Here is a 25,041-nt window from a genome sequence, read left to right on the forward strand (position 1 = left end):
TTGAGTGTTTCCCAAAAATATTTCCCAGAGGAAGCATATGTAAGGTGAAAAGAATTGGCCCAAGCACTGAGCCTTGTGGAACACCATGAATAACTTTAGCGTGCCTGGAGGATTCATCGTTAACATTAAAAAACTGAGATTGATATGATATATAGGACTTAAACCAGCTTAGTGCGGTTCCTTTAATGCCAACTAAATGTTCCAGTCTCTTTACCAGCATGTGAAGGTCAATGGTGTCAAATGCAGCACTAAGATCTAATAAGACAAGTAGGGAGACAAGTAATTTGTCTGAAGCAGTTAGAAGGTCGTTTGTATTTTTTGCTGTCGCTGTGCTATGATGTAATGTAAATCCTGACTGAAAATCCTGAAATAAACTTATGTAGAAAGATACAAACACAAGTTATACAACACAGTTATTAACACAAATATTAGTTATTATCAAATCATGAGCATGTGACATAATTAATGTTACCTCTGTTTTTTTTAAAGTATTAATGATATGTGTAAAATATTTGTTGTTTCCACAGACAGAGAGCAGCGTCTCCAGTACCCAGCTGTCTGTCTATGAAGAGTGACCGGTCCATTGACAGAGATATAAACTTCAGTAATGAACCTGGGACCTCAGACACAAAGTAAGAGACTGTTACTACTTTAAACTGACCTGAAGATGGTTCAGTTTTAAATGTTGTCTGATAATCTACCCTGTTCTTTTATAATTACATGAGTGAGTGATGTGGAGTACAGTAATAAAACAGTGGAGTACAGTTTAATGTCTTCTATCTAACCACTAAGTAGACAACAACTCAATATTTAGAGCCACACTGCATTGTTGTGCTTCAATAATGATCGAGGGTCACTGACGCTTTTCCGGACTTGAAAGCTAATAACATCCAAGTTCCAACAGTGCTCCCCTCTTATTTCATTCTAAACCTATTTCAAATGTAAATAAAACATTTGGTGTCTAAATTATTTAGTTTTTATCTCTCTTATCAAATAGTTATTATTAAAGTAGAGAAGAACATCATCAGCATAACAGCTGATAAACGGTAGTGCATATGCAGGGAAAGAGCTGCATGCAACTTGTGATCTGAGGGTTTTAGAGCTGGGACGATTCATCAACATAATCAACGTCATTGATTAAAAAAATACATTGATTTGCTTAACATGCGTCAGAATAGAGGAAGATGGCAGCGCCCGTAAAGGCCCTGACACACCAAGCCGACGGCAGTCGACTAGTGGCAACAACGGCCGACTGTGGAGTCGCCTCACGTCGGCCCTCGGTGCCAGTAGTCTTGGCCAAAAAATAGCACTGGAACATACCGCAGAGACTACAGCCGACGGCCAATTACCACATACGTTCTACGTACACAAAACGGATACCGTTGCTATGACACGCACAACAAACAGCGTTTGCTTGAGCAGCGGGAGAACTGAACAGAGCCTACGATCCCTCTGCTTCACTCCCCGCCGGGAAAACAGCGGACCCTGGGATATGGCTAACTGGTTCTGCAGACAGTGCATCACCTCATACTGGGACCAGTCTGCTTCATCGGGAGACTCTTCCTGTCCCCAGTGTGTAAAAAGATCCAGAACAAGTAAGACTGTCCATCTCTCTGCTGATGTCTTCATGTCTGAAAACAAGATGCTTGCTTTGTTGTAAGACACAGACATGAAGAGTTTTCTAAAAAAATCATGAAATTTAAAGCGTTTAATTTTTTTGTGTTGTTCTAAAATAATCACCAGATTCTCAGAACCTTTTTCTTTACTCTAATATTGTTCTGTCTCTGTTGGCAGTTCCTGGTCTGCAGGAGGTTGTAGTTGGACATAAGATCAGTCAGACGACGAGTTTTAAACGTGTAATTGAAGGAACTTGTGAAACAGGAAGTAAAACCCTCCTCAACAAGATCTTCACTGAGGTCTACATTGCAAAGGGACAGAGTGAAGAAGTTAATACCCAACATGAGGTGACGCAGCTCAACACAGCTTCCAAGAAAAAGATCCTCCACGACAAACCAATCAAGTGCCATGACATCTTTAAAGCCTTACCTGATGAACAGAAACCCATCAGACTCGTTCTGATGATCGGCGTCGCTGGCGTCGGAAAAACCATCTCAGTTCAGAAGTTCTGTCTGGACTGGGCCGAGGATTTACAAAACCAAGATATCAGTCTGGTGATTCCGCTTTCCTTCAGGGAGCTGAACTTGATCAAAGATGAGCAGTACAGTCTTCTGGAGCTGCTCCGTGTTTTTCATCCATCATTACAGAAGCTCACAGCAGAGTAGCTCGCTGGCTCTAAAGTTCTCTTCATCTTTGATGGCCTGGATGAAAGCAGACTTTCGCTGGATTTCAACAAGAATGAGGCTGTTTCTGATGTCACACAGAAGTCATCAGTCAACATGCTGTTGACAAACCTCATCCAGGGGAAGCTGCTTCCCTCGGCTCTCGTCTGGATAACTTCCCGACCTGCAGCAGCCAATCAGATCCCTCCTGCGTGTGTTGACAGGGTAACAGAAGTACGAGGCTTCACTGACGACCAGAAGGAGGAGTACTTCAGGAAGAGAGTCAGTGATGAAGAGCTATCCTGCAGAATCATCTCCCACATCAAGGCATCCAGGAGCCTCCACATCATGTGTCTGATCCCAGTCTTCTGCTGGATCACGGCTACAGTTCTGGACCACATGTTGACTACAGACCAGAGAGGAGAGCTGCCCAAGACCCTGACTGACATGTACTCACACTTCCTGCTGGTTCAGACAAAGAGGAAAAAGCAGAAGTATGCTGAGGGACATGAGACGAGTCCACATGAGCTAATGGAGGCTGACAGCGCAGTTCTTCTGAAGCTGGGGAGGCTGGCGTTTGACCAGCTGGAGAAAGGAAACATCATGTTCTACCAAGAAGACCTGGAGCGCTGTGGTCTGGATGTCACAGAGGCTTCGGTGTACTCAGGAGTTTGTACAGAGATCTTCAAAAGAGAGAGTGTGATCTTCAAGAAAACAGTCTACAGCTTCGTTCATCTGAGCGTTCAGGAGTTTCTGGCTGCAGTCTACCTGTTCCACTGTTACACCAACAGGAACACACAGGTACTGCAGGACTTCCTGGATGATGATGATGAAGATGTTGTTGATTGGGACAATGATACTTACCCATCCCTGGATGTCTTCCTGAAGAGAGCCATGATTAAATCCCTCAAAAGTAAAAATGGCCACCTCGACCTGTTTGTCCGCTTCCTTCATGGCCTCTCTCTGGAATCCAACCAAAGACTCTTAGGAGGCCTGCTGGGTCAGACAAACAACAGTCCAGAAATCATTGAGAGAGCCATCAACAACCTGAAGGAGATGAACAGATATTGGATCTCTCCTGACAGAAGCATCAACATCTTCCACTGTCTGACAGAGATCAACGACCACTCAGTCCATCAGGAGATCCAAGAGTTCCTGACGTCAGAGGACAGATCAAAGAAGAAACTCTCTGAGATCCACTGCTCAGCTCTGGCCTACATGCTGCAGATGTCAGAGGAGGTTCTGGATGAGTTGGACCTGGAGAAGTACAACACATTGACATGGGGACGACGGAGACTGATTCCAGCTGTGAGGAACTGCAGAAAGGCTCGGTAAGTCCAGATATCATTAACTTCATAAAACCGTGTAGATTTGTAGTTTAGTTCCTCAAATACAAAATTCAAAATTATCATTATTTTTAAATTGTCTGTCACTTATTTATTGCAAAATATATCAGTTGTTTTATGCCACAGAAGATCTTGAGCTGTGAGAGCAAAAAATATTGATGTTTCAGGTGGTTGTGTTTCTAGCTGTCAAGGTAATGAACTCAGTTATTTGAATTATTTCTAATAACTATTACATTTTACAGGTTTTTCTTCTAATTCTATTCAACATGTAGACCTTAAACAAACACACTTTAGAGGTTGAGGTTTTCTCACAGCAGCGTTTTATCAGTTATCAGTGAAACAGTAAAGTTATTATAACATGAGTAGTTTCAGCAAGTTAACTTCATCATTAATCAGACATACAGGTAGGGCTGGGCAATATATCAATATTATATCGATATCGTGATATGAGACTAGATATCGTCTTAGATTTTGGATATCATAATATCGTGATATGACATAAGTGTTGTCTTTTACTGGTTTTAAAGGCTGCATTACAGTAAAGTGATGTACTTTTCTGAACTTACCGGACTGTTCTAGCTGTTTTATTATTTGCCTTTTCCCCACTTTGACATTATATCCAAATTACCAAAGATTATATATCTAAAATCTAAGTGTGAAGATATTTTGTTAAAGCACCAATTGTCAACCCTAAAATATCGCCGCAATGTCGATATCGAGGTATTAGGTCAAGAATATTGTGATATCTGATTTTCTCCCTGTCGCCAAGAGTTTGCCTAAAGATCTGTATCATTTCCCACCAATAGCAGAGGTCTGATTATATTTTTAATGCTGATAAAACATCTTTCTAATGACATTATGTTGAAATAATGTAACTTTAGTGCATGTTTAATTGTGTTTGTGACCTGAATACATTTTTCAGAGGGAGGGGGCGAGAGAGAGAGAGAGAGAGAGAGAGAGAGAGAGAGAGAATGAGGGAGAGAGGGAGAGAGAGACACAGAGAGAATTATTGTTTCATGTCAACCACAGTGAGAGAAGATCAGCTCCACCACTTATTTGAAGAGCAAATGCTCATCAAAACTGTTTTATCATTGAAGTGTGCTCTTTTATAGTAACAGATTTTGTAATTCAATATGTCATGACAGACTTGCTGGCCTTAGACTCTCAACGACTCACTGTGAAGTTGTGGCCTCAGCTCTGAAGTCCAACCCCTCTCATCTGCTAGAGCTGGACATGAGTGACAATTGCGTCTTCCTGGAGGATTCAGGAGTGAAGCTTCTGTCTGCTGGATTAGAAAGTCCAAACTGTAGACTGGAGACTCTGAGGTCAGTTTCAAATCCTGACTGAGGTTTCACATACTGGGTTCATACATTTTCAGTATTTGCGTGAGAACTGAAATATTCTGTCTTTCCCAAATGACTTAACAATTGGAGTAATGGAAAATTGAGAAAGTAAATGTTTGACAGACTCCATTGTAGTCCATCAGTCAGTGAACATGAAGCTGTAGAGTGAGTGAGAGATATGAAATATGTTGTTGAAGATTTGATGACAGCTGATAAAAACAGGCTGCAGACAGTTTGAGCTTTGATTGTAAATTGATTTGTATCTTCAAATTATTGCTGATATTATGATGATCCAAAATAACATAATGACAAAGTCTCTACTAAATTTAGAAAAGGTAATTGATAAGGACATAGTAATGTTGAGCTACACATTTAAAACCTCAACACATCTGATTGGATTATAAATGGATTTTTATCTACATTATTTATTCTTTATTCAGATTGAGGAACTGCAGTTTGTCAGCGATCGACTGTGCTTCTCTGGTCTCAGCTCTGAAGTCCAACCCCTCCCATCTGAAAGAGCTGGACCTGAGTTTCAACGTGCTGAAGGATTCAGGAGTGAAGCTGCTGTGTGATTTTCTGGAGAATTCTCACTGTAGACTGGAGACTCTGAGGTCAGACACCATGTTTTAATAATGCACATATGCTCAACTGTGTCAAGTTTCGTGGCAATCGGAATAAATGTTTTCAAGATACGTAACTTCCTGTTTCGATAGCCCCCTACAGGAAGTTGGTCCTCTATATATTGTGCATTTTTTGCACTATTAAAATTCTTTTAATAAGTTTTCATCTCTTACATCTTAAGATGGCAGAGACCAAATTTGAAGTTGATCGGATGAAATCTCTAGAAGGAGTTTGTTAAAGTATGATATGGAAATGACCAAAAACACACTAATTTAGAACTTTCAATTCGAAATGGCGGATTTCCTGTTGGGTTTAGGGTATTACTCCAATGAGCTTTTTTGTACGTCTTGACATGATACATGTGCATACCAGATTTCGTGAGTCTATGTCAAACGTACTGCAGGGGCTCCATTTTTTTAAATTTTGTAGGGGGCGTTAGTGAGGCATTTTTTCACGCCTATCTACGAAACCAACTATCTATCAACTTTTTCACCAGGCCTGATGCGTGTGCAAAGTTTGGTGAGTGTTTGAGTATGATAAGGTCCCCAAAAAGGAGATTAATTTAGTGAAAAAAAGAATAATGAAAGGGTCGTGGCTTGAGTGTGTGGGCATGGTTAAAGTATATCACATGTAGACCACACATAAGTTTCATAAGTTTCATGTAAATCGGATGTTTGTCATATAACTGATTTCCTGTTGCCAGCAGGGGGCGCTATGACTAAAAGTCAATATTGCCCAGTAGATGTCCTCAGGCCTGGACTCTTGTTGATCATAGGAAATTTTAAGCAGAATGGACAATGTGTTGCTATCAGCAGGGAGAAAAGGACCCAAACGCAGAGAGAGACAGGCAGGCAGGAGCAGCGTAGAAACTCAAAGATTTATTTCCTCCAAAAAACTAAAACAAATCTAGGGAGTCCTGTGAGCTGGAGGCAAAAACCAATACCGGGGAGAAAAAGGAGACAGGAAACTGACTGACGCGGACACACACAAACTGACACAAGGGGATACAAAACGATCTGACAAGAGACAAAGGGAACACAGAGGTTAAATACATAAGGTAATGAACAAATGAGGGACAGGTGACACAACAGGTGAAAAACATCAGGGCAGGGCAGGACAATCAACAAAGGCGGGAACACAAAAAGTAAAACTAGACATGACAGAAAACAGACTATCAAAATAAAACAGGAAACAGGAACCACCGACAAAAACCTGAAAACAACTAAACACAGAAACTTGACAACACAGAACACAGAACCCAGGAATTAACCAAAAAATACACAATAAACCAGAAGATAACTAAACAGAAATATACAGAATATACAAACACAGGGAACATGCACAAATAAACAATAAAGACAACAGAAATGAACAAACTGGTAACAGAAATATCCCTAAACCGTAACACAATGTACACTCTAGTTACAGCCACTTTCTCATTCATCGCTAAACACGCCCACACCATTGGACAAAAACTCAAGCTTTTAATAACTTTTCATTGTTAAGCTATTGAGATGGCACAAAACAAATTTGAAGTCGATCGGATGAAATCTCTAGGAAGAGTTTGTTAAAGTATAGCACCTTGACTTTTAGGCCTACTTCCTGTTGCCACTACGGGGCACTATAACTTTGAGTCAGTATTGGCCTGGGTTGGACTCTTATGAATCCTGAAAAGTTTCGAGCCAATTGGTCAATCTACACTCAAGTTACACCCACTTCCTGTTTCGATGGCCCCTTACAGGAAGTTGGTCCTCTAAAACTTTAAGCATTTTTTGCCCTATTATAACTCTTTCAATAACTTTTCATCTTTAACGTCTAAAGCTGGCACAGAACAAATTTGAAGTTGATCGGATGAAATCTCTAGGAGGAGTTAGTTAAAGTACGACATGTGGAAATGGGCAAAAAACAACTTTCAATTCAAAATGGCGGATTTCCTGTTGGGTTTAGGGTATCACTCCACTGGCCTTTTTTGTACGTCTTGACTAGCCTGACAAGCCAGACCCACATCAAGATGTTGGGTCTGGGAACCATTGGCAGGGCTCAATGTGAGGGGCGGGATAAACGGTTGTCTTTCAAATTCCCTCTGCACTCATAGCCAACCAGAGCAAGCTAGTTGATAGATTAAACTTTTGCCGTATCTGGTCGGCAAACCTCCGAACACATCTTCTTTTTTTAAGAATGACTTCAGTGCTTAACTCCAAGTCTTCCAGAGTCGCGGCTAAAGCTGATTCAAAAGACCGCTGTTCACCAACAGCAGCAGCCATCTTCTTTGTTTTCATGTAGCAGGGAATTCATGCAGAACCGTCGCAACTCTGCCGTCATTATGTTAAGCCCGTCTACCGACTCTATACACGATGTGATTGGCCTGACCAGAATTTGGTTTCTCCAGCTTGCAAGCCAACCAGTCGTTGCTAGACTGACCCTGGCTGCAAATTGCATTTGCTGCCGCTAGGGTGCATCTAGATTTCTAGGCTACGTCTTGACATGATACATATGCAAACCAGATTTTGTGAGTCTACATCAAACGTACTGCAGAGGCTGTTTTTAGGGGGCGTTAGCGAGCCATTGTTTTGCGCCTATTCCCGAAACCCTTAAAATACATAAATGTTCACCAGGCTTGATGTGACCGCCAATTTTGGTGAGTTTTTGAGTAAGTAAGTAAGTAAAAAGGCGATTCATTTGCTGGGAAAAGAAAGAAGAATTCCTTCAGTTTCAATAGGGCCTTTGCTGCTGTTGGCGCTCGGGCCCTAATGAATGAATTATCTCTGTTTTAACTGTTAGACAATAAAAAAGAGTTTAAACTGAAGATGAAAGAAAGATAGTAAGTTTTGTTTACATTTCCTCAAAATTCATCCTGACATATTTACTGTATGTTTGGAAATCAGTTTCTGTGTTTTTTTGTGTTTGGCTGAACAACATGAGTTAGTATAGATGGAGTCCCTGAGGTGAAGTCACAACGTCTTTATTGAAGTAGCAGTGCGTTGTCATTAATATTAATGAGAGCTCTTTTTAACTTTTGGTATTTTACAGTTTTTAACCTTCATCCTGTTGGGTTCAGGTGTTTGGAGTCTCCATCTTCTAAACGTGTACATTCTAAACCTTCAGCTCTGAACAGATTATTAAACATTGAATCATTTAAAGCAGGAACATTGTCTTCTAAAGTTAATTATTTTATTCTCTATTCAGATTGGGGAGCTGCATATTGTCAGAGATCAGCTGTGCTTCTCTGGTCTCAGCTATGAAGTCCAACCCCTCCCATCTGAGAGAGCTGGACCTGAGTAACAACGAGCTGAAGGATTCAGGAGTGAAACAGCTGTGTGATTTTCTGGAGAGTTCAAAATGTAGACTGGAGACTCTGAAGTAAGTTCACTGACTGTTACTGTTATATATCATATGTTTTATTAACATTTGAACATAATGTATGTACAAATATAACTTACATCTACACATGTCCTTTAGTTCATATTTTCATGTTTGACAAAAGAGTTGTGTTTGTTAAAGAAACCAACTGTCCACTGTTACTTGGTAAATATAAATGTTTATATGTTTATAAATTGTTGTTAAATGGTCTCATCTTTATACAGAAGATCCTCTGAACTAATATTGGTTTTAAAATGAAAGTTTACTTTCTGAAGTAGAAACATTTCTTTGGTTTCTGTTGATTTCAAAGTGTTTCACAAATAATAAAATAGAAACCTGATTCAATGATGATACACAATGGCAAAGTAACTGCTTATTTTAGGGAAAAAGCTCATTGATTAGGACATAGTAATGTTGAGCTACACATTTAAAACCTGAACTCATCTGATTGGATTCTAAATAGATATTTATCTATGTCATACATTCTTTATTCAGACTGAATAACTGGGTTATTTATTTCTGTTTGGCTGAACAGTTAGTATAGATGGAGCCACTGTTGGAGCTGGCAGAGTTTAAAAGCTGAAGTCACTACATCTTTATTAAAGTAGCAGCTCATTGTCATTAATATTAATGACAGCTGTTTTGTTATTTTAGTTTTGAACTTGCGTCCTGTTGGGTTCAGGTGTTTGGAGAATGTTTAAATCCTTATAACTCTTATGAGTTACATCATTGTTCTTATTCTATATTCAGATTATGGAAATGTACTTTGTCAGAGATCAGCTGTGCTTCTCTGGCCTCAGCTCTGAAGTCCAACCCTTCCCATCTGAGAGAGCTGGACCTGAATGACAACAAGCTTCAGGATTCAGACGTGAAGTTGCTCTCTGATCTTGTGGAGAGTCCAAACTGTAGACTGGAGACTCTGAGGTCAGTAGGGGGTCTGACTCAGTCCATGCTGGTTCAGCAGCATTGTAATAAACACAGGGAGGTTAATGTGTTCCTCACATTGGAGTTTCCCTCGAGTTCTACCTTCTAGCACAACAAATGAGTGATTTAACCCGTTGAATGCAGTTTCTCCTTTTCTTCCATTCTTCCTCAAACAAATAAATGCCATCAAACAAAGCAAAAGCAAGCAACATTTTACAGCCAGTTGCAATTTTTTAACAGCTATGGGATTTTACAGTATAGTGAAAAGTAGTGTATTGTTTTCTTGTGATGTTTTTTTTGGATATACACTAATGACTAGATATTTCCTCTAATGCAAGTTCAGAAATACGTGAGAAAATATGATGCATTAGATCAGTTGGCTTGTGTCAGGACTCTGAAGTTGTCTAATTCAAAGAACAAACTAATATTTTAAACTGGATCCATAACTTTTGGTATTGTGTTCATCTCTACAGGATCACTGGCAAGTTGATCACAGCTGAGAAACACCAGAAATGTGAGTATTGAAAGAATGTCCACCATTCATCAGACTATTGTACATTAAGATTTGATCAGCATGTCCTCGGCATACAACAGGCATTTTCAAATGTCTTTATCTATAGAAACACTTTGTATTGGTGTTAGCAGCTTAGCAGCTCTATGGATGTAAATGTCAGTCAGTCCACCTCTTTGAATTGAATGTTTTCATTCATCTCTTTTCATCCCAATAATGGATTTTTGTCCAGTATACTAATTTGGTACGTCTCTTTCAGGAATGTCCTTTAAATTGTGGGACATTCGTCCGGTGAAGACCTCAGGGACTGTGAGCAAGGGAGAGCTACTCGGGAGCGGAGATCTACTCGCCAAATATAATTCAAAACTATAACTAACTACCCAGCAACTGCCCAGCATCTGACAACTCAAAGCCAACTCAAACCCAAAACAAAGCCAAGTCTAAACCAATCTGAAGCCAACTCGATCAAAACCCGTAAATATCGAACCCAACCCAAACTAGAAGCCAACTCGAACCCAAAACAACCTGAACCTGAAGTCAAGTCCTAGCCAGCCTGAAGCCATATACGTATGTTTGCTAATTTTGGTTTACTTTCAGTTAGTTTTAAAACACACTCTGAGAACTAACTCAAACTAAACTAGCAAATACACTCTGAGAACTAACTCAAACTAAAACTAGCAAACACTCTTAAACTAAACAAAAATGTGCCCAACCAACATCTCTTACTTCAGGGTTTCAGAGCAGAGTATGTAATGCTGATGTAATATCAAATGATACCACAAGATGGCGCCATAAAGCAACTTTAAAATCACATCAGTCTGTTCCTGCAGTTATATACTGTAAACCACATCTGCATGCACTGTATTCTCCATTTGTGTTTTCATATTTAGTCATGTGTGGAATATTTACACCAAACACTTTTTTGGAGACGCACAGATGCCTGCTACTAACGGTGAAAAGTGAATCATAAATTACAATTAAAAATTAAAAAAATATTTTTTATATTATAAATTCATTTAGTAAATAATAATAATAATAATAATAATAATAATAATAAATGAAATGCCTGAAAGCTGACATCATCACCAGGGGCCTATTTCACAAAACTAAGATAAGGGATTAAGCCGGGATTTATCAGTTATCCTGGATGATTTAAGCCTTGACTCGGTTTCACGAAAGTGGAGGCACATAAATCACCATGGAGATTTATTCTGTGCAGCTAGCCTGCTCCCGACCAGGCTAACAGCCAGGCTAACAGCTAGCCTGCTCCTGACCAGGCTAACAGCCAGGATTTATTTAATCCTGGAGCCTTTTCTGATCACCCAGCAGTGGTTTTACCCTATTGTTATCAGCCTGCATTAACATACAACAGGTGCATATTGCTGTTCCTTTAAGTACTGTTATTATTTAAAGTTGTGACCATTCATTTTTTTTAATAATTATTCATGTGACAGTCATTGTTACTGTTATATTGCTGTATGAAGACTGCTGTTCATATTGTTGTTAGAAGTTTGATGAATATATTATGACAGTTGTTGAGATAATTAGAAAAGGCTGATAACATTTCAAATGTGTTTTAAATGAAGTCTGTTACTAAGGGCGACACATACAACGCTGTACATTTCTATAGTTGACCAATGCACCTTGAATTATTTTAGTTGATTCATTTTTTTTTAAATTCTTTAACAATAAGGATCATGTTTGTTCCTCTTCCATGTGCATTGTATTTGGCATTCTTAGCACACAATTTGTGTTGTCCAGTAAACTGGGACTATAATTTGGGAGGATTGTACAATTTAAAGAACAAATCCTAATTGTACAATCCTCCCAAATTATAGTCTTAGTTCACTGGACCAGTAACTATCTAGTGATGTAGGCTACTGTACATTCATGTAACAACAGGGAGAGGACACCTCAATGGTTTTTGACCTTATGTTTAGCTGGGGGGGGGAATAACTGATGAATATACTCTGTTCCATTCATGTTTACAGTGTGCATGGAATTTATCACTTAATTATCTCTATAGTTTCTAGATTTTAGAGTCACATTTCTTCAGTGTCTTTATTTTCTATGTTCATATATACAAGGGAGCAAGGCATATAATATGTAGAGAAGGAAACTCGTCCTCTATAAAAAATAAAAAAACACGAGAAAAAGCGCGGCAGATAATAGCGGACAGACTGAATGATAGTCTAAAAATATACATTAATGAACTACTGCTCTTAACTGAAACCATTCACTGAGTCACTGTCATTTGCAAAAACGAACAGTTGTACACTTTGCATTAAAAGCGAGCAGTGGAAGTTAATATGACTTAGGAAATTTATATTTTAGCCCATGAGAGAGAGGGAGGAACAGAGTGAAAGAGATAGTTACGCATCATAATCTAGCATTGTAGAAAATTGATCTTCATGGTAAATTTCCTGAGTAACATTATCTTTTGCTTACTTTTAAGGCAAAGAGTACAACTGTTAATTTGTGCAAATGATTAGTAGCCTAATCCTTGATTATGACGGTTTCAGTTCACAGCAGTGGTCAGTTAATGTATATGTTTAGGCTGCTTACGCATTCAGTCGGTCCGTGATCGTCTGCTACGCTTTCTCTCACTGTTTCATTACAGCACCGTATTTCTTTTCTTTTTATACAAATAATGTGTTTCACGTCATCATACTTCCACAAGAAGCTGCTGCTCACTCTGTATAAAGTATGTACAATACGTATTCTCCATTTTGGCATCAGTAAATCTGTGATCGACCTCGCGGTCTTTTGAGGAAAGCCGTGGACGCTCATCTATCTGAATTACTTCAGCCTGGCTCGACCTAGTCTCTCCTCCTCAGCCTGACTTGGCCTTTGTGAAACGTACCAAGCCAGGATGCTCAGATTAGACTAGGTCAAGCGTCGCTTTATCAGTTATCCTGGATTTATATATTCTGCTTTTGTGAAACAGGCCCCAGGAACTGAACTCCATTGAACATTTATTATAACCTATGAATCAGGTTTTTATTTCAGGTCAGATGTGTTTATTTGATATTTCAACATTGGAGATCAAGTTTCCAATAAAAACATGACAGTTGAATAACGATGACATATGAATTTTACTGGATTACATATGATGTAATATAATTCAATTTTGACTTGATGCATCAAATATAAGAAATTATTGCTGAAATAATAATTAATAACTCAACACGTCTGTAACAGTAAAACATTGTAAAAGACCTTTTTCATCTGTGAATTGTTATTCCGTGACATGTTACAAAGTTTGGTATTTCTTTCGCCTGAACATCCAAAAGCAGCACAAACGTTGGACAAAAGTTTGTGTAATGTTTTGCTGAATTTTTGTGTATGTAAGCAAAAAAAGGAAACTTGTTTTTATACATATATTTTTCAACTGCTTTTGTATTGCTGTTTTGAAATTAATAAACAAACCTGAAGAAAAAAAAGACCAATACTACACTTCTGATTGGTCAAGCCCTGTTAAAAGTCCCCAAACAGAGGCCACCTGACTATACCTGAAGCAGGGAGGTTAAATCAAAATCAAACGCACCTGCATGGGAAGGAACCGCCCCCTTCAGGTGCAATCAATCAACCTAATTAGAGGCTCTGTATATGTAGCGCATCCTTGCTTTGGCTCCAACCGGCTGTTTATGACCTGGTGAGTAACCCAGGATAACTCCAGTAGTTCTCCACACAGTTCGTCACAGCCTGTCTCACAAGGAATGCATGGAGACGCCATATGCAGACTGTAAATACGTTTTTCTCCATGCAATTGTAACCCCACTCTCTCTGTGCGTCTGCCACCTGGGGATACCCCTCGGCAAGGGCGTAGCTTTGGGTTCAGCATTGGGGGGTTGAGATCTCTGCTTTTGAGCCATATTGAAATTTTGAACACCAAACCCTTCATTATCTGCATTGTGGTGAATCTTTCTGCAACATTTTTGCCTTTTCTGCATCAAGTTATGGAAACGATAGTAGGTTTTTGGGAGGGGTTGAACTGGTCAATTTTGATTATTGGGGGTGTTGCTTCAGTATACATTGAGTTTATCACTTAATTATTTTCAAAGTTTCTAGATTTTAGAGTCCAGTTTCTTTTTTTTTTTGTCCAAATATACGAGGAAGCGAACGGACTGAAAGTCTAAAATATACAAACCACTGCTCTTAACTGAAACCATTCTGCCCACTTTTAGTGCAAAATGTGCAACTGTTAATGTGTGCAAATGATTAGTAGCCTTACTCCTTCAATGTTAAAATTATGACGGTTTCAGTTCAGAGTCGTGGTCACATAATGTCTATTTTTAGGCTTCTTACACATTCAATCGGTCCGCGATCGTCTGCCACGCTTTCTCTCGCTGTTTCATTACAGCGGCCGTGTTTCTTACAAATAATGGCCCTCATTTATCAACCTAACGTAGAAACCAGCGCAGATATGAGCGCAGAAATCATCTTACGACAGGCTTCACGTGTGATTCATGAAACGTTGGTATCACACCAATCACAGCGTAAGAACGGTCGTACATTGATAAATGCAGCGGCTGGAAACGATCGTAATTTAAATATCACGCCCCAATGTATTCTCGGTTTTGAGGCGTCGCCCCTACAATTTACGACATGGCGAGACGTAATCCAGCTGAGAAGAGACACTTTTCAGAGGTGGAAGTTGAAACCCTGATATCTCAGGTTCACTATTTGTCAGCCTGAAAACTGTTATTAAAAGCTGTAGAAAGAATGGGGAATGGAAAGAGATCACTGATGCAGTCAACAGTGTTGCCGTGGTAAATTAGACTCCCGCTGAAGTTTATTTAATTTATACATCCTTGACACATGTATGCTATAGTCCTAATAGTAATATACAGGATTATATTGCAATCTCTTAGGCCTACATGGCCTAGTCTTTTATTTTACTTGTGTTTTTTCAGAGCCAGGCAACAGCTGTGAGGGAGAGCGCGGGTCCTCCGCCTCCCCCGCCCATGCTGGACCACCACCCCGACCCTGTCTCCTGACAGCAGAGGGGCTGGAAAAACAAACCGAAATATGTCGGTCAGTGGCAGAAATAAATCGTTCACATGTGGCCATTAACAACACTTTAAAAGAGAAACGAAAACCTGAAGAATAAATGAAAATGTTGTCACGTTTCCTGTATTGAATATCATTGCCAAACATAACACTATACCTTTTTAAAAGCGAGGAATAATATCCTGTCTCCTTCATAAAGCCCCCAGTTGGGGCTGTGCTGGACACTGCTCTCTGTCCATCAGGTCATCTGGCTCCATCTCTACATTTATGGCACCCTGTTTTCCTGCAAGATCTTGTGCAGAACCCCACAGGCTAAAACTATGTTGCAGACTTTTTCTGCCGTGTATAGTAGGGTCCCCCCCACCCTCCCCGCTGATGCAAGACAGAGCCATCTGCCCTTAATCAATCTGATGGAGCGCTCCACCGTGGTCCGTGCGCGTACATGTGCACTGTTGTACCGGCGCATAGAGGTCTTCTAAAAGAGCCAGATCTGCCATTGCTGATAAGTGATCAACTGATGACTTCTCCTTCTCCTGTTAAACTGATTATATGCTGCACCACAAGTCCACACTTACTCGAAAACTTGCGTACACGAGTTCAGACCAGACGTGAGATTTTATCGCAGCCTACGCTCACGTTCAAATTGATAAATGCCTTGCTTTGCGTAGGAATTGGCGTACGCCCGTCCTACGCCTGTTTTAGGTCGTACGCACGTTTCATAAATGAGGGCCACTGTGTTTCACTTCATCAAACTTCCGTAAGAAGCTGCTGCTCACTCTGTGTAAAGTATGCATAAGGGGTGTAGGGTGGAGAGAAGGGGGACAGGACGCTGGGTTGAAGACCATCAGGTTGTATTGTCATAGAGAAGGCTGGTTTCATCATCCCTTAATGCAGGGGTTTCAAACTCAACTTCCCAGAGGGCCACACTGGAAATAAGAATCACATCAAGGGCCAGACACGTAGAGTTTATTGACATGCTTTTATTTAATCGAAAAAGTCATATCTTTGACTGTCTTATTGCATGTGTCATATAGTCTTCTCACTTACAGTTTGGTCGACATAAAGTCCTAAAGAAGTCAGGAAAAAGTTCCTCAGCCATCATAGAAAAAAAAACGCCCAAAAATGTCGGAAAAAGTGACAAAACTTCGGCAAAAGTGAACGTCGGAAAAAGTTACAACTCGTCAAATAAATGACAACGTCAGAAAAAGTGACAAAAACTAGGCGGGCCAAAATGTTTTGTGAACGTAAATTGATATGCGGGCCGGATCATAATCTGGAGGGGCCGGATTTGGCCCGCAGGCCTTGAGTTTGGCACATGTGCCTTAACGGAATACTACATACAGTTTAAAACCAACATGAAGCCGTTTGCCAGTCTGGTGGAACAGGCTCAGAGGCTCCGGTACCTTCTCCCAGATGGGAGGAGGCTGAAGAGGCTGTGTGAGGAGGGGGGGGGGCTGAGGTCACCCACAATGCTGCTTGCTTTGCGGTTGAGGCGTGTTTGGTATATGTCCAGGAGTTAGGGGGGTGGGACACCAATGATCCACCCAGCAGCCTTCACTATGCGCTGCAGGGCCTTAGGCCTCCTGCACACTGGCTGCGTGGCGTGAGCATGGCGTGAGCGTGGCTTTACTGTTGTGTGTCAGCTGCGTGGCGGCTGCGTGGCGTTTTCTATGTCTTTGAACACCAGAAACGTGTCTGACGCGGCGCTGCTGCTGCTGCTAGCCTTGTCTATACACATGTATGTTTCCCATTGATAAAATGAAATAATAGCATGTTCTTCAACTTTATTTTGTCAATATTTTTGTGTTTGTACATTTGGTTGCACATATTTGATTTGGATCACCCTTGTTCGACATATGGGGAGAGAGATGTGGAAATGTACTGCACTCAAGCAGTAGTATACTTATAAAATATATATATATATATATACTGATTTGATTACAGCAAAGACAACGTCTGCAGTATTGACGGCAAAATAGGCTCCAAAATATTTCGTTATGTATTGACAGGTGCAATATTTGAAAAATCGATAATTATTTATAATTTAAAAATATCTGAATTTATGTCAAAACCTCGAGACTTTCAAACATCAACATGTCATTTATTAATATGTATTCGTGTCAAAATTACATATTAACATCTTTTTGTATTCTATGTTGCCTGGAAACGCTTCCAACACGCTGGCTCCCTTCAGTTTGCGGAGGAAGTAGAGGCGCCCCTGGGACTTCCTGGCCAGTGATGCAGTGTTTGTTGTACAGGAGAGGTCCTCACTGATGTGCACCCCCAGGAATTGGGTGCTGCTCCCTCTCTCCACAGCAGCACGGTTGATGGTCAGTGGGGGTTTCGTGGTGGGACCTCTCCGGAAATCAATAACCACTTATTTGGTGTTGTCAGTGTTCAGGAAGAGGTTATTACTGCTGCACTATGTGTAGAATAATCAATGAAAGTGATATATTCCAGTAAAATATGCAGATAAATGTTATGCGGATGGATGGATGATAGATGGATGGATGGAGGGAGGGATGGATAGCCTTTATTGTCGTTGTACATGTTAACATACAAAGAAATTTGGAGAGCTCTACGTTCAGTGAAAACAGTTTTAACAATAAAAACAAAATATGACATCACATACATGAAGGGAATAACATTTTAATAAATAGATAAATAAAAGATCTAAAATTAAAAACTCTTCTCTTAACTCAGACTAAACGTATGTTTTGTTCGATGTTAAAGCTGCATTCAATGATATATTTTGGCCACTGGAGGGCAGCAGAACAAGCTGCAAACAACATTTGACTGTGTGTGTGTGTGTGTGTGTGTGTGTGTGTGTGTGTGTGTGTGTGTGTGTGTGTGTGTGTGTGTGTGTGTGTGTGTGTGTGTGTGTGTGTAAGGAGATCGGCATCAATGCCTACGGACACAAGATCATCAGAGGAGTGGAGAGGCTCATCAGCGGGCCGCAGAGTGAGCACACAGACACACACACACACACACACACACACACACACACTTAAAGACACTCCTTATTAATCATGGCTTCCCGTTTTTTGTTCCACGTCTTTTTTGCATAAAATGAAGGAGCCTGTGTGTGTGTGTGTGTGTGTCTATATTCGTGGGATCCAAAAACCGGGGAGTCCAGTATACTTGTGGGCCCAAAATGCTGGACCCCACAAGGTTAAAGGTCTGTTTGAGGGTTAAGACTTGGTTTTAGGATTAGGGTTAGAATTAGGTTATGGTTAGGGTGAGGGTAAGGGTTAAGGTTAGGCATTTAGTGGTGATGGTTAAGGTTAGGGTAAGGGGCTAGGGAATGCATTATGTCAATGACGGGTCCCCACAAAGATAGTGAAACACACTGTGTGTGTGTGTGTGTGTGTGTGTGTGTGTGTCCTTTATTTATCTTAAGGACAGGGGTATTTGGATTGCATTTTAACTCTAGTCTCTTCAGAATAATCTTCTTTTTTTTTTGGGGGGGGGGGGGGGCTTTTCTGCCTTTAATCGACAGCTAGGTGAGAGGGGAGAAAGAGGGGGGGAAGACATGCAGGAAATCGTCACAGGTTCGACTCAAACACACATTTCTCTTTTGTTTTAGCTTTTTTTTAATCCTTAAACTTAAACTTCATTTGATAAGAAACAAACTAAAAAAACGATCATTTAAATGAAAAGAGCAGCGTTTACTTTTGATGTCGTCCTGTCGACCGTGCAAGTTTGCTTTTATGTGTAAAAATTTGAACTTTTTTTCAGTGTATTGGTCGTCTTTTTTGACACTTTTGTCGCTACCCGATGTTTTGGAAATATTTTGACGTTTTAGTCACTTTTTTCCACTTTTTGCTGATGGTTTTGCTGTTTTTTTCACTGCTATAAAATTGACTAAAACACTCAAATTCAATGAAAGTAGTGAACTCATAATTTATTTAACTTGTGAAGAGCGTTGTATGGAACCATCCATGTTATTTCTTTTGACAATTTGGTTGAAAGAAACCCAAATTTCTGATATAGAAACTTTTTGAAAATGGGTCACCCGAGGAATACAAGAGGGTTAAACAAATATTTTTCCCATGTACGGAAACATTGTGGTGTAACGTAAAATACAATAGAGTGTCTCTTATTGTCACTATACACATGTACAATGAGATTAAAAGCAGTGCCAACATGTACGTAAAATAAATACAACATGGAATAAAATACGTAGTGCAAAAAAAGGGGGCTAAGGTACACAGTTCTGAGACGCTATATATAGATAGATAGATAGATAGATAGATAGATAGATAGAGATATATATAGATATCGATATCTATATATAGATATATATAGATATAGATAGATATATATAGATATATATATCTATATAGATATAGATAGATAGATAGATATATATAGATATATATATCTATATAGATATAGATATCTATATAGATATAGATATCTATATAGATATCTAGATAGATAGAGATAGATAGATAGATAGATAGATAGATAGATAGATATGGTTTTATATACAGTGTGATATGCAGTGTGGGTTATTGCACATTACTTGAATATTATTTGAATATTGCCCAATAGTGGTGTGATCATATACGTACGTTGGTGGTCAGTCTTAGGGGGCCTCTCACCGCTGCAGCTCCAGTTTTTCTTTTCTAAAGGGCAGATTGGTTTTGAACACCCGAGAGCAGGATGCCAGAGAGTCGCTGTATAATGTAAGTGGAGCTTGTGCTCGGGAAATTGGCCGAGTAAAGTCTTAGTGCAGAAACCAATTGCTGTGCATAAGTGGCTCTTTACAATCCAGCATGAAAAGACGTCCACTCAAGCAATCAGCGGAGCTATTAGTGTGGGAAATGACATGTGGAGAGCAGATGAAGCATCTCATATCATCACATTTTCTGTCTCTCCATCTTGTCTGAGTCAGGCGGACATTTGGAGGCCCGATCAGGCCCTGAAAACCAGACGACCTGATATCATTGTTAACAACAAACCAAAGTCTGTTAGTCAGACCTTTTGAGGGCTGTTTCACAAGACTTAGGTAGCGGACAAAATCGGGATTTCCCAGTTATCCTGGATGACTTAAGCCTTGAATCGGTTTCACGAAAGCAGAAGCATCTGAGTTACCATGGAGATTTATTCTGTGCAGCTAGCCTGCTCCTGACCAGGCTAACAGCCAGGCTAACAGCTATCCTGCTCGTAACCAGGCTAACAGCCAGGCTAAAAAAAGATCCATTCAACCTTTCACAGCAGTAATTAGGTTTGTTTCTCCGAACATTTTCCTTTCACTGTGGCTGAAGTTTGGAGCGTGTGCCGTGTCAGAGAGCAGCTTTTCTTCTCCACATTCTTGCTCTCCAGTCGACCGTAAACCATACGAGGGGAAAAACAAAAAATGAATGTCATGTATGTGAATGTGCTGTGACTGCTCTGCTGCTGTGTTTTTCTCCTGTCGTCTGTGATGTGAAGTTAATGGGCACTAATGGGGACGTTTTGTGCCCTAATGCGTGGAGCTGGGGCGCTGTCTGTCAGTTTGAATCCAAAATGTGACGTTAACATCTCAGCCACCCTACAATCAAGCAAACTTAATATTTACGACTTTGATCTTCTTTCAAATGAAAACTAAACTGTGTTTTAATAAAAAGGTGATTTAAAAGGAAAAACATTCAAACATGAAGTGCATTAGATGTTTGTGTGTGTGTGTGTGTGTGTGTGTGTGTGTGTGTGTGTGTGTGTCTATATTCGTGGGATCCAAAAAACGGGGACTACAGTATACTTCCGGGCTCCCGACAGCTTTGTGGGGCCCAAAATGCTGGACCCCACAAGTTTAAAGGTCTGTTTGAGGGTTAAGACTTGGTTTTAGGATTAGGGTTAGAATTAGGTTATGGTTAGGGTGAGGGTAAGGGTTAAGGTTAGGCATTTAGTGGTGATGGTTAAGGTTAGGGTAAGGGGCTAGGGAATGCATTATGTCAATGACGGGTCCCCACAAAGATAGTGAAACACACTGTGTGTCTTTGAGTGTGGCTTTGTGTGTGTGTGTGTGTGTCTCTGTGTGTGTGCCTGTGTGTCTCTGTGTGCGTGCGTGCGTTCATTCATGCATGCGTGTGCATGTATATGTGTGTGTGCTTATACTAATACTAATACTTTTATGTGAGTAAGGGTCTTTGAATGACAAATATTTATTGTCGTACACATAGGTGTAGAGTCCAGTGCTCTAACAAGCTGCTTTAATAATGATTATTATAATAATGAATCAGCGTCTTCATACGTTAGTGTCGATGTCACAGAGACAGTAAATAAGAGAACGTGTTCGTTCGAGGAGGAAATGCAAAAAAAGATGAAATACTCGACTTTCTGAATGTTGTCAAGAAGATGTTTTTGGAAATTTGAAACCGACCTCTTTTGTTTTTAAAAGTATAGTAGGCTATGTAACATTTCCTCATTAAAATGTCTAAAAACGACTCAACCTGTGTTCTATATGTTGTTCAGTTGTGTACTTACATTATTCCAAATGTTTCCAACAATGTTCAAACCCAGAGAAAGGTAACGCAGCCTGTCCTCATGAAGCATTCGTACATATATCTCTGAAAAGTAAAAGCTCTGTAACTGGTATGTATTCTAGTATTTATTACTGTCAGCAGCACGTTGACTGCTGCTGAATAAGAGCATGAAGATCCTAGTAGGTAGGAGGTCGAGGGGGAGGTTTGGCTCCTAAAAAACAGCTTTCAAGAGGGGGAGCATAGTTAATGTCCTGAAGAAGTTAAGGAGAAAACACAAGACTTTCACCAGGAAACAGGTGTTAATGTCCTGAAGAAGTTAAGGAGAAAACACAAGACTTTCACCAGGAAACAGGTGTTCACGTCCTGAAGAAGTTAAGGAGAAAACACAAGACTTTCACCAGGGAACAGGTGTTCATGTCCTGGAAGAAGTTAAGGAGAAAACACAAGACTTTCACCAGGAAACAGGTGTTAATTTCCTGAAGAAATTAAGGAGAAAACACAAGACTTTCACCAGGAAACAGGTGTTCATGTCCTGGAAGTGTTTAAATCAGCATGTTTAGATCATCTCTCTGTCTCTCTCTCGCTCTTTCTGTGTAGAAATCTTTTCAATTTGCAATGCTAACTAAACAACCTGCAGCTCGAGTCCAGAGCATGCAGGGTGCCTTAATTTTTTCTTCAGGCCTTTGTACCTTAGTTTTGTTTCTGTAGCCTACTTTTATTAGCTGGATCCTTTTCTGTATTTATTCCAATCTTCTGTATTTGACAAAAACCAGTTGTGAAACATAGTTTCTGTATCAGTCTGGAAAACGTTTGACATAAAATCATCTCAGATCTGAGCATCTTTATTATTGAATGTTAAAAGCCTCTCCGTGTGTTTTCTGACAGTCTGTTCTCCCGTTTACCAGCCGAGTGTCAAGCTGACGTCTCATTGGCTGCAGCAGGTGTGTCAGGCCCGACTGACAGCCACTCAGATTGTTTGGACACACGCCGGCTTCAGTCAGCGTCACGCTGTCTGTACTCTCACCAAAGATGTTCCATTTTTGTATTTCCTTCTTTTGGAAACAGCAGTTTTTTTTGGTCTAAATTTTGCATCACATAAAAGTTTTAACTTTCCTTTGCTTCACTGTTCTCGTAGTTTTCAGGTTAAATGAATAAATTCCATGCAACTGTTACAATTCAGACTGTAGCAGCGACGTTAGTGGTATTAACACCGGCTCCGTCTGTCTATTCAGCAGTATATCAAACTTAAGATCAGGATTTTTTAACTTATTAGAGGTGCAGAATGTCACACAGCAACTTTTTGGCATTGTACCAACCAAAAACAATCAACCACTAACAAGGTCTACGCTCTTTAATTCCAACCCGGTCTCACGCCAATTCGTGAAATGGTCACGTTATTTTGATTCATTGATTCGTGTACAGGTCATGATTTTTCGAACGTTACCATTTCACAAACTCCAGGGTACAAGCGGCCGAAATGGGTTTCCTCAGAAGGGTGGCTGGCGTCTCCCTTAGAGATAGGGTGAGAAGCTCAGTCATCCGTGAGGAGCTCGGAGTAGAGCCGCTGCTCCTTCGCGTCGAAAGGAGCCAGTTGAGGTGGTTCGGGCATCTGGTAAGGATGCCCCCTGGGCGCCTCCCTAGGGAGGTGTTCCAGGCACGTCCAGCTGGGAGGAGGCCTCGGGGAAGACCCAGGACTAGGTGGAGGGATTATATCTCCACCCTGGCCTGGGAACGCCTCGGGATCCCCCAGTCGGAGCTGGTTAATGTGGCTCGGGAAAGGGAAGTTTGGGGTCCCCTGCTGGAGCTGCTACCCCCGCGACCCGTTACCGGATAAGCGAAAGAAGATGGATGGATGGATGGACCATTTCACAAACTGCCATGACCTGGGTCTGATTCAGGACCACATATGGAAGTGGCTTGAATCTGATTTTGAAAAAATCTGATCTGGGCAAGATTTGAGTGTTCAAACTACTTCTGAAGAGGGTCACTTGACCCCCAAAAAAAATCTGATTTGGGCTATGTTTGCCTGCAGTCTGACCAGGGGCGGATCTAGAAAAATATTTATGGGGTGGCGAGAGGGGGGCAGGAATTTTTGAGGGGTGGCAACATATGGCAGACGTATATATACTGAATTTAATCACAGTTATCACAGTTTGATGAGAAATAGTATGTACACACTACAAAAGGGTACAAGCTGCCATTTACAAACTCATACAGACAAACTTAATCTCATGCAATCAATGCCCTGCATCTGAGGTTTGATGTGGAACAGTTGATATTAGGAATAAGTGACCATACGATGAGATCTCACTTAATAGGAGATAGAAGTAAGGGGCATTATCACAGGAAAGGCATAAAGGTAAGACACAGGTGATGAGTGGCAGATGTGTGAGAGGGGAAGCAAACTGTTTTTGACTGACTGCAGTCGGACATTGGAGATTTGCACTCGTAAATTGTCAAATTGGCCATAACTTTTAATTCGTTGCTGCCAACTGGGGTGGCAGCAGGTGTGGTAAGGCTTTCTTTTAGGGTGGCATTTGCCACCCTATGCCACCCCGGTAGATCCGCCCCTGAGTCTGACCGTAGCCTTTGTAGTTGCTTGTGTCATTTTGTTGTGGGTTAGCATCTATTTGTAGTCCTTATTGCGTCTTTGTTGTGGTTTTTGTTTCTTATAGTCGTGTGTGTCTTTGCCGTTGGTCAAATATGCACTACTGTTCTTGTAGTTGTCTTTGTCGGTGTCTTTGACGTTTGATTGGTCAGTTTTTGTGACAGATAATAACGACGAAAACGGAGAGTTAAAAAAAAAAAAAAAGGACATTTTTTGCAGTAACAAAAAAAAACTAATAATCCAGACTGGGAACCTTCTCGTCAGTTTGTTGTGTGGCTCGCTTCATATGTTGAGATGAGCTTTTGGTTTTTTAACCTTTTTGTGTTGTTTTTCTGGGTTGAAATTTCAACATTTTGTTGTTTTTCTACACTTTTTTTGTCGATTTCATTCAAAAAAATTTTTACATTTTTTTTTACAAAAATCTTTTGACAAAACTAAATTTTTTGTCGTTTTTTCCAATATATTTTTTTCTCTCACTTTTTTCAAATTTTTTTGTCACTTTTTTTCCACACGTTTTTGTCACCTTTGGTGAATTTTTTTTTAAATCACTTTTTCAGATTTTT

At 40.3% G+C, this 25,041-nt stretch overlaps 1 protein-coding gene and 1 long non-coding RNA gene across 3 annotated transcripts in view; one reads left to right on the forward strand and one right to left on the reverse strand.

Annotated features, from left to right (window-relative positions):
* LOC116060984 (NACHT, LRR and PYD domains-containing protein 12-like) overlaps positions 1–10,946 on the forward strand; it is a 39,246-nt gene extending 28,300 nt beyond the window's left edge. For both annotated transcript variants that reach the window (XM_035997606.1, XM_035997605.1), the window contains 5 exons: positions 5,409–5,582; positions 8,779–8,952; positions 9,703–9,876; positions 10,350–10,390; positions 10,647–10,946. In XM_035997606.1, coding sequence (XP_035853499.1) covers positions 5,409–5,582; positions 8,779–8,952; positions 9,703–9,876; positions 10,350–10,390; positions 10,647–10,648 — 565 coding nt within the window. In that variant the 3' untranslated portion in view covers positions 10,649–10,946. The remainder of the gene's footprint in view (positions 1–5,408; positions 5,583–8,778; positions 8,953–9,702; positions 9,877–10,349; positions 10,391–10,646) is intronic.
* Positions 3,482–24,416, reverse strand: LOC118494256. Its single transcript, XR_004896374.1, has 4 exons — positions 24,287–24,416; positions 20,008–20,015; positions 13,049–13,057; positions 3,482–3,493 (listed from the first exon to the last, which is right to left on the reverse strand). It is a non-coding gene; the product is annotated as an uncharacterized LOC118494256 (long non-coding RNA).
* Between the last annotated feature and the right edge of the window lie 625 nt (positions 24,417–25,041).

Source organism: Sander lucioperca, chromosome 22, assembly GCF_008315115.2.
Source record: "Sander lucioperca isolate FBNREF2018 chromosome 22, SLUC_FBN_1.2, whole genome shotgun sequence".
Taxonomy (NCBI): Eukaryota; Metazoa; Chordata; class Actinopteri; order Perciformes; family Percidae; genus Sander; species Sander lucioperca.